Here is a 9,410-nt window from a genome sequence, read left to right on the forward strand (position 1 = left end):
AGCTTCATTAATACGTTTATTAAATATAAACAATGTTATTCCATCCATAGCCAGTCTTGTAATACACTTTTATTAATGTCATTTACAGAGAAAAAAATAAATCATCCAACAGACAAAGAAAACATCTATATGGGTGACCACTATCTGAGACAAACTTATCTTAATTTGTGACTGTGAGTTCAAAGCTGAAGTACAATGTAAAGCAGATTAAGCTGAAGAGTTGCTGTACCAAAAACAAGCTGAGGTTCCCCCAGGTCGACCCGCTCTGTCCACGTACAGACTGGAAATGTCAGTCGAGCACTGTGACCAGAAGCACAAGCCGCGGATTGAACCACAACGTGGGGCTCCGCTCTACACGAGAGGGGGTCTGGTGTCACAAGCAGTTCACACGGGAATGGGAAGTGCTGCCAAACGAGAGCGAATGAGGAATGGCTACTCTTCTCATTACATCCACCCCAGAGCAGCACAGGCAAAAAAAAATAAAAAATAAGCACAACAGTTGATCGATGAGGAAGACCAGAAGATCCAGGGATGAACAGACATTTATAAAAATGTACCAACTGCTCAAGGTAAGAAATCTTTACAAACTTTACAATAAAAATCACAAATATCCTGTCTAGTAAAAACAAAAGCGTTGAGCAAAGCACTCACTATGAAATTCAAAAATACAGCCATCTTCTACATGATGAGTTAAAATACAGGACATCACTGATGTCAGCTGCTTCACATAGAACAAACCTCAAGAGGACCGACCCACTGGTTTATTTATTCTAACCGAACGAAGCCGTGACAGAAGCCGGAGCGCATTCAGAGGTGGGGGAGTAATCATGTCGTTCTGCTGGGTTTTATCACCACTCCTTGTCAGGAAAGATGAGAAACATACAATCAAAGTGCAACTAAAGTGGGCTGGCGGCAGCACCCGCCTGCTCATTTTGTGTCTGCCTACTTTGTCTCTTTTTGACAACTTAAGCACATAAATTGTTAACATTTTCTTCAAATGCGCAAATGGCTTGAACAGTAATTACTCGTCATAGATTTCTTTTTGTTAAAAAATATAAATAGCTCTGTGTAAAAAAATATCACTGATGATTTTTATTTCTTTAGTACAAGTAGAAAAGAAGCAAATCCTTGGAAAATTGTCGAAGTCTCCAAAAAAGGAAAAAAAAAAGGCGATGAATTGATGATTTGGGGGCGTCATGGACTTGTGGTACTTTGGGATGAGCTTTGCAGGCAGTCAGTACATTAAAAATGTGTTGGAGGGACAGTGGGCCAACTACTGCTACGTCTGTAGGACCACTTGCAGCATGATTGGCTGTGATCTTCAAGGTGAGTTTTCTTTCTGACCTCTGACCTTACTTTAGAGTCTCTGCCCTAAGGAGATAGTGCTCTCGCAGGACGAACAGGGCTCATTGTCCATATCTTTGTCACCCTTCACTGCTATAAATAGAAAGCAGAGAGAATGGTTTTCACTCCACATCAGCATCTAATGGAGCTTCTAGTTCTCCTGTGTTCGGGATGGTTCCACTTCACTTTGGCCCAGTAGTTCTGCCTCCATTCTGCAGCGTTTGGTCGGCCTCTCTTGTGATGCTGCTTCCGGGTCTCTGTGGAGCAGTGGAGGCTCCAGAGAACCGTTCCTTTCGTGGCTGGTTGTGGAGGACAGGCTGCAGCAGTTGGAGCTGTCTGGAATGGGAGGAGGTGCTTCCGCTAGTGGATGTGAGGGACCATTAGACTGAAGTGACTCTGGTTTGGCTGGATTTGCTGGGGGCAATTGAGCACCGTCTACTGGATGGTTCGAGTTGTGGCTCGTGATACCTGTCAGGAATGGTGAGTGGGTAAATGAATAAAGCACTGAAGCAGCCAAGATGAAAAGTGCAGTAATATATTGGCATATAGTTTTCATTTGGATTTACATTTCTAGCATTTTAACTATAGACACATAAACCTCAAGATGTGGCCAAAAATCACCCCCCTGAACTGTCTCCACTCTCTGTAGTTGTACAGTCTATTTTTTCTATCCTGACAGGTGGAAACATCCTATATCTGTTGCTTGCACTCTTCAGACTTAGCTCACCGTTCTGACTGCTGCTGTCTTCCCTCTCAGAGTGGCTAGTGCTGCTGCTGGAGGTGGTAGGAGGAGGTGACGTCGCCCTACTGGAAGTTGCGCTCTCTGTCTCATCAAGTAATCTGTCCATGTAGTCTCTGATGACACACAGCAGCACATAGACAGTTAAACACAATCCCAGCTAGTGGTGTGGAGCAAGTACATGTGTTTTCTACAAATGCCTGCAGGCGAATTCTAGATTAACTGTAATACTACTCTGATTGAAGATGACAATACATCAATATTACAACTCTATTAAACAATTATAATATTAAAAAAAAATCAGTTAAAGGAATTTAATTATTACACAACCAGTTTTTGATATAAAAACTATTTTCAGTTTCACTTCAAACATAAAAAACATTTCTTAAAGAAGAAATAATTTATTTTATAGTTTTATATTATTTATATTATTTAGATTTTCACAACTAAATCTAAAAAAATAAAATAAACTCACGTTACACCAGGGTGAAGGTTGTATTTCCTTTTCCCAAGTCTGGTTTGCTGTGCAAAGAAATCATAACGCTCAGACTTCTTCCACATGTAATAAAAGGCCACACATTCTCCTACAGACCTAGTTCTCACCTGAAAGATTTTAATCAGCAGACATGAAATGGCCATTATTAACATTGCCTGAAAAGATAGTCGGTACAATTTCAAATAAAAAGACATTCAAATGACTGACTGGAACTGTGTTAAAGTTATATCTACTATACAGTAAAAACAAAAATAGGACGCATCTCAAAACACAAATTACAATCTAACAGCCATGTAACAGCAAACGCAAACATAATTTTGAATAACTAGCATAATCAAAACAAAATACAATATAAATCATGTACAGGTCATCATGAAAAAATAAACTGAACTGGCAATTCTTACCTTGTTGGCCTGTATTAAATGAAAATCTTTTCCATAAGCTTTAAGTCCCTGTTCAAAGTTTCTACATTCCTCTTCAGTCCAGACAGACAGCTCCTCTGTTAAAGAGACGACTGTTAATTTCACATTAACATATGAATTTGTTTTAGTAACTAAATATATTTAACAATTTAAAAAATGCAAGTCATATTAGATGTCTACTTACCTCTGGCTGCTTTTACATTAAACCTAAGTCGTCTTAAAGCTTCTTCTGTGTCAAAGTCACATTTCACTAATTCATACAATGCCTACAAAGACAAAAAGAAACAACAACAGCATAAGAAAAACTTTCAACTGTTATTTACAGTTTGTAGTCCATTGACAAGAAGAATGCTACAAATGATTTTATCTCACCTGTTCATTATCTTTGATATGAGATCCCTCAGGGATTGCATCCACTCCCTTCTCATCCCCCGTTCGCCTCGATGCCTCTGTCAAGAACTCCACAACTTTGTCTTCCGGGAGACACTCTGGGTTCCATAACAACTGGTCATCGTTTTCGTAAACTACAATACAAATTCACAAACTGTCAATGTTCTGAAATGACAAATGGACAAGCTGCAGATGTTAAAACACAAACAAACCAGCTCACCCTTTTCATTGTCTTTATATTTACAGAGGCCAACAGGAGTTTCTGCTTGATACATGGAGCCCACCATAATTTCCTGCGGGGAAAAATGTTTCAGTTTTTACTCAAGCTGTAGAATCAACCTGCTTGGACAGTACAAATACAAGGATTGAATTCAAAACATTTTGATATGAAACTAAAAATGGAGTAAATTGTCAGCATACATTTAGATTATTATTATTATTATTATTAATAATAATTTTCCCTAGGAAATGATTTCTCTTTTAAAGTAGTTCGGGATAGTAATCTTGCATGCGCTGTACTGTATTTTAAGGTTCTAACATACCTTTTTCCAATCCTCAGATGGAACATAGTCTTCATCTTCATCAGACTCCTCCTCTGCTTCGTTACCTGAGATGCAACATAATACATATTTCTAAGGATAATCTCAAATTTTGCACCATTTTCTGACACAAACATAAGCATGTGCAATGCTGAGGTATAATAAAACATAATAAAATGGCACATACTTTCAAAATACATTAATTTCTGAGGACGAATCAGGTCGGCTGTACCAAGGGACCTGACTGAGCGTGTGCGACCCTCAGAGGTTTTCTGGACCTCGTCGATCTTTGCTGATGAGTTCTTAACACTCTCAACCTAAAAAAAATACCAGTCAACACAGGACAACTTATCAAATGTTTAAAACTCTTATCTCTAACTAGAATCATGTCAAAAAGGGGGGGGGTATGCTGAAATACACAAATTGTCTCAAAAAGTACCTAGTCTTAAACAAAGGCAGCACAGGTTTTAACAGGTATGAACCTGATAGTTTCATAAATTTTCTTGTTATTTACATTTTAATACTGCAAATCACAAACAAGAAACTCAAAACAGCATCTTCCTCATCCTCACCTCATTTCTCTTCAATTCACCAGTGCTTCTGCTGCTTTCATCATTATCAGGGTCCTCTTCCTCATCATCTTCCTCATCATCCTCTTCTTCCTCAGGTTCCTCCTCCTCCTCTTCTTCTTCATCCTCATCTGCTGGTGAACCTCCCCCATAACCATACAGGCTTAGTAATTCATGAATGGGCATTTCTCCTTCCTGTTATAAAACAAGTGGCAGTGCTTTCTAGCATTTAAAAGGAAAATATAACATTTAAATAAATAAAACATTACATATAATAATAATATATGTGTATAATTTCTTATATTTAAACTCACCCTAGCAAGATCTTCTATCTCATTGGCATTGGTCTCATCTGATGCCTCCAACATTTCCTCTTCCTCCAATGTGCGTTCATCATCAAAGTCATGGACAAGCATGTCTGCTGATGGGTCAAAATCATGGTCATCGGAACCTGCTGAACCTCCTAAAATAACCCCACAATGAAGATGCAAATTTAGACTGGAGTGAGGGATGCAAACATTTATTCAATATAAATAGGAGCACATTTAATTAGTATATTATTTGTTTAACCTTTCTGATACTGAGGTGAAAAGGAATACTATGTCAAAAATATTACAACTCTGTTTTTTTTCCATTTCAATAACTACACATGTCATCAAAACGTATATATATATATATATTTAAATTCTTTAAATTTCTAAATACTCAGATGAAAATGCCTTATTTAACAATCAATTCGGGGACTTGAGTGGAGAAACCGCAGGACAAGGAACAAAAGGCAACATAAAAAACTAATAGTATACCTGGGCTCGAATTCCCGAGGGAGGGCTGGAAAACAGATAGGAGGGACATAAAATCAGAGAACAGACCCAGTAGCAAATGTGTCAGTGGATTAATTATCGGTAACGGCTCGTCGCTGTGTGTATGATGCTATATCAAAGTGCTTATTGGAAGGGGACACTGATGGTAGTCCACAAAAAGCGCGCTCGACCTTGTGTCCTAAGTTTTGGCTGCACCGAACAAGAAAAGAAACAAAAAGGACTATCACCACTTCATGCGGGGAAAGACTAGGTATTAGGCTTAATGAAGTCCATATCATCAGTTCATCGTCGGTTACCGCCTGCACTCAGTCGCGGATTTCCACAAGAGAGTTCTCACCGAGTTAATTTACTCTCTTGGCTAACTTACATTACAAGTTGCAGGCTAATTCTTATTTTTACGTTTCGCTAACACGTCCTGGTTAGCCCGACATTAACCAGTCCTACAACTAAAACTCATGAAATACATCCAGCCACGGCGCCACTGATAAATATGTAACTGCAGGCGTTATTTTGAAAGCCAAGTATTGTTAAACAAGCCCGCGAAGTAACATTGCTAACGTCGCTACTACCCTACGTCAGGGCTAGCGCAGCTAACCTAGCTAAATCCGAACTTTACTAAACAGGTTTATGGGTAAAACTGGCTGTTTTCTAGCTATGCAAATAGGCGGTTCTTAAGTTCGTGTATTAAATCTTTCATACACAAACGACGTGCGCAATCAACTGAACTAACTATGCTCCAGTATAAAATACTTTTTTTGGAATATTTATTTCACTTTCTTACCTCCGCCATGTTTGCAATCCTGCAGGGTCACACCAGGGGTCAGGGTAGTTCCCGGATGTAAAGCCCCGCCCACCCGCAGTATGAAGAGCACTACGCTTCACGAGGCAGGGTGCGCTGATATGCAGACATTATTGAAAACATATGATGTCACGGTAAAGCCATAAACAACAACTGACAGACTTCACATATACACAAGATCCAAGATCCATATACATAATTCTTCAAAACAATCAATAACATTCTGTGCAATAGTAAGCGGCAGGTTTATGTGAAATGTGAATAAATTTGGAAAGTGTGTGTGTGTGTGTGTGTGTGTGTGTGTGTGTGTGTGTGTGTGTGTGTGTGTGTGTGTGTGTGTGTGTGTGTGTGTGTGTGTTTGTGTGTGTGTGTGTGTGTGTGTGTGTGTGTGTGCATTCTCGATAATAATCTCATAAATACATACTACAAAGTAGTTAAAGACATGAGAACATAACAAATAATGCAGGTGTGTGTTGACAGTTTATTTTCTTATTTTCAGGATTCATGATTGTTTAAGTACGTGTTTATATATATATATATATATATATATATATATATATATATATATATATATATATGTGCAGTTTAGGATGTGAAATTACTTGCCCACCCGTGATATTTAGACATGGGTGGAAATGACTATTTCCAAGTCAACTCTATTCCGTGACACAGATTAATCTGACAAGTGAACCTGTTATTGCAGCATTTCGTCTCAGAATCACTGATTTATGTTCCTGATAGCGGCCACACACTCCACCACGTTGCTATGTATAGAGTCATCACCTCACTTTGTTGCAGGAGGGATAAGTAAAGTGATCCATTAGGAAACACTTTGCTAAATCCATGGCAATAAAATCCTTGCAGTTTAGACATAAAAGAGCAGTTATTTCTCTTTAACATTCATGAAAATGTAGTCTATTAGGGATCATCACTGTGGTCTAGATTCCCACACAGATCCTTAGAGGCCTTGGTTACATCCGTCGCTGAAAAGACACAATAGTTACTTAAGATAACGCACCCTGCTTCCTTAGAATTGACCAGGTATAATGTGTGACATCACTGGAGGCTAAACATAAAAGGACAGATGTTCCCTGAGTATCTGCAGAAGAGGTTGTTTAGGTCTTTCTGTATAGTACCTCAACAGCTTGCATCTCCATGAAGTCCCTACTCCTGATTACGCTATTGCTTTGTGCTCTGTCTGTTGCTCAGGTTCAGACACAGGATAACGCAAACACACTGAAGCTGTGTGGCCGGGCATTTGTTCGAGCGTTGGTGTACACTTGTGGAGGATCCAGATGGAGAAGACTGATGTCAGAGGAGGACATTTTGCCAGATGGTCAGTACACAGCGGCTTTAATTTCTTTTAATAATGTTGAGGTTTATTTCATGTCTCTAAAATAAAGATTGATATCTCTTGGCAGGCAACAAGCAGCTAAATGTCCTAAAGAAGACAGAGATGCCAACGATAGATCGTCACTGGCGTGACCAAAACCAGGCCTTGATAGCTGCGTGTTGTCAGACAGGCTGTCGAAGGAGTGACCTGTTCATGCTCTGCTAAAGACATCCTCAGAAACTCTATCTGTCGCCATTATTCCAAAGTTAAATAATAGTAATGTAATTTCCTACCCATGCTGGTATAAAGATATTTTGTGAATCTTGTTTTTAAATTGTTATGTTCTCAGCTTTTTGATTGGCAAAATAAACAGTATGTAAAAACAGTTTAAACAGCAGCAGCCTTTGTATCTGCGAAGAACTGTAACTAAAATAAAACCTACAGTATGCTACTATCAGATAACACGCAAGAGCTGTGGTTCACTCAAAGTAAACGGCAAAGACAGTTGCCACTCCATACAGAGAGCTGTTCTTGATAGAGTAAGAGGCGGAAGTGTCATTAGATGCGTCCCACAGGCATCGGCTGCTGATTTGCATGCTCTGTCCAGTGAGCTGGCCAATGTGGACGAGGACGACTATCTTATATCTGGGGATCATGAGGTCCTTCACACGAGCTCTTATCACCTACAGTATGCAAGTCAAAACAATTAACTTTGATAAGACAGACGTTTTAAGATAACATTTGATATGCAAGTTGTTTTATTTACCTCACATATTGTTTTGGTCATTTTCTGAGACCACTCTACTTCATACTTTTCTTGTTGAAGGTAACTGGTTAGTACGTCCTTCAATATGTCTGTGACAGCAGGTACAGGGAAGCGTTTGTAAGGTCCTGTGGTTCAGAAACTGAAATTCAATAAGTTGTCTCAAACTGAATTAACATATTCCTACCCTTGTCCGGCTGGTATTCTACATGTACCAGTAGATTGTATTAAGATGGACATTTACGTAAAACGTCATGACGGTGGTTAAGTATACAATCAATCACCTGGTGAATTCATCTATAGATCGTCTCTGCTAAAAGAATGTAAGAATGTGTTTATTTACAGTTAAAGCAGGGGGATAGCACTGAGGCTGGTGCAGAGCATCATTGGGATGAACATTATCTCACCCAACTGGTAGGTGTTCTCCATAGTTACAGCCATACGAGCATTGTCATCATGGTGTCCTAGTTCATCCATGTATGATACCGTACTTACAGAGCTAAAAGACACAATCAAGAAGCAACATGAGAATTTGTGAATAAGAATTATGTGATGATAGATGGAAGTACAATGACAGTTGGTATAACATGTGTTGTGTACTTACTCCTTGGTCTTGCCCGTTGTTTCTTTGCCTCTTCCTCCATGGCCTGCCTCTGAGGGAACCTTCCCTATCCTCTTCTCTCTCCTTTGGGACTTGTCTTTAAGAAGGTCAGACATCACAGCTTCCTATTCTTTAGCTTGTATCTACAGTATGAAAATGTAACATTAGCTTGGACATGCATAAACTGAGTAGCAAAGCATAATAGAGTGTACAGTTAGTATAGGTCCATCTCATATCAAACAGACCTGTCTGCAAACAAACTGAGTATGAAAAGCACGTTAGCTAATGCTAGCTAACTGTATTTAAACGAAAAAGGAAACTACCAGCTTCTAGGTAACGACAACGCTAATAGCGTCTGGTCTAGTCTGGGGTCTTGACTTGAAGACATATGATCGTACACATGCAATATTTAAGAGAATCGAATTCGTTTTTACCGATTCCAGGCCTCTCAAACCTAGTAAAACAAAGCAATGCTAGCGGCACTAGGCTTGGCGTTGCTATAGCAACCATAAACCATCAGGCATTGGGAAGGGTTTCCATGGTTACGAGTACGAGGGCGTTAAAGCGACAGAAAATTTCCAGGAGACAGTTGAG

General features: G+C 39.3%; 3 protein-coding genes across 10 annotated transcripts; 1 reads left to right on the forward strand and 2 right to left on the reverse strand.

The window, feature by feature from the left end:
* Positions 1-3: 3 nt before the first annotated feature.
* mier1b (mesoderm induction early response 1b, transcriptional regulator) lies at positions 4-6,215 on the reverse strand. 6 transcript variants are annotated; one of them, XM_029131106.2, is made up of 13 exons: positions 6,102-6,215; positions 5,303-5,327; positions 4,814-4,962; positions 4,503-4,694; positions 4,118-4,247; positions 3,934-3,998; positions 3,612-3,684; positions 3,374-3,525; positions 3,186-3,267; positions 2,984-3,078; positions 2,559-2,734; positions 2,072-2,199; positions 4-1,812 (listed from the first exon to the last, which is right to left on the reverse strand). In XM_029131106.2, the coding sequence occupies exons 1-13, from the start codon at positions 6,108-6,110 to the stop codon at positions 1,496-1,498; spliced, it is 1,593 nt and encodes a 530-aa protein (XP_028986939.1). In that variant the 5' UTR covers positions 6,111-6,215; the 3' UTR covers positions 4-1,495. The 6 variants fall into 6 exon arrangements, with proteins under 6 accessions (XP_028986939.1, XP_040924014.1, XP_028986942.2 ...); XM_041068080.2 differs by lacking the exon at positions 6,102-6,215 and having other exon boundaries at positions 2,559-2,605; positions 2,687-2,734; positions 5,303-5,442; XM_029131109.3 differs by lacking the exon at positions 6,102-6,215 and having other exon boundaries at positions 2,559-2,605; positions 5,303-5,442.
* Positions 5,433-7,677, forward strand: LOC114844071 (relaxin-3-like). The gene is made up of 4 exons (XM_029131127.2): positions 5,433-5,570; positions 6,127-6,253; positions 7,329-7,455; positions 7,541-7,677. Exons 1-4 carry the CDS (start codon positions 5,554-5,556, stop codon positions 7,675-7,677), a joined length of 408 nt encoding a protein of 135 aa, XP_028986960.2. The 5' UTR covers positions 5,433-5,553.
* dynlt5 (dynein light chain Tctex-type family member 5) lies at positions 7,456-9,387 on the reverse strand. Of its 3 annotated transcripts, none has more exons than XM_029131124.3 (5): positions 9,251-9,387; positions 8,820-8,959; positions 8,623-8,714; positions 8,219-8,343; positions 7,456-8,135 (listed from the first exon to the last, which is right to left on the reverse strand). In XM_029131124.3, exons 2-5 carry the CDS (start codon positions 8,930-8,932, stop codon positions 7,932-7,934), a joined length of 534 nt encoding a protein of 177 aa, XP_028986957.1. In that variant the 5' UTR covers positions 8,933-8,959; positions 9,251-9,387; the 3' UTR covers positions 7,456-7,931. The 3 variants fall into 3 exon arrangements, with proteins under 3 accessions (XP_028986957.1, XP_028986958.1, XP_028986959.1); XM_029131125.2 differs by having other exon boundaries at positions 9,140-9,281; XM_029131126.3 differs by lacking the exon at positions 9,251-9,387 and adding an exon at positions 9,062-9,199.
* Between the last annotated feature and the right edge of the window lie 23 nt (positions 9,388-9,410).

Source organism: Betta splendens, chromosome 17 (genome assembly GCF_900634795.4).
Source record: "Betta splendens chromosome 17, fBetSpl5.4, whole genome shotgun sequence".
Lineage (NCBI taxonomy): Eukaryota > Metazoa > Chordata > Actinopteri > Anabantiformes > Osphronemidae > Betta > Betta splendens.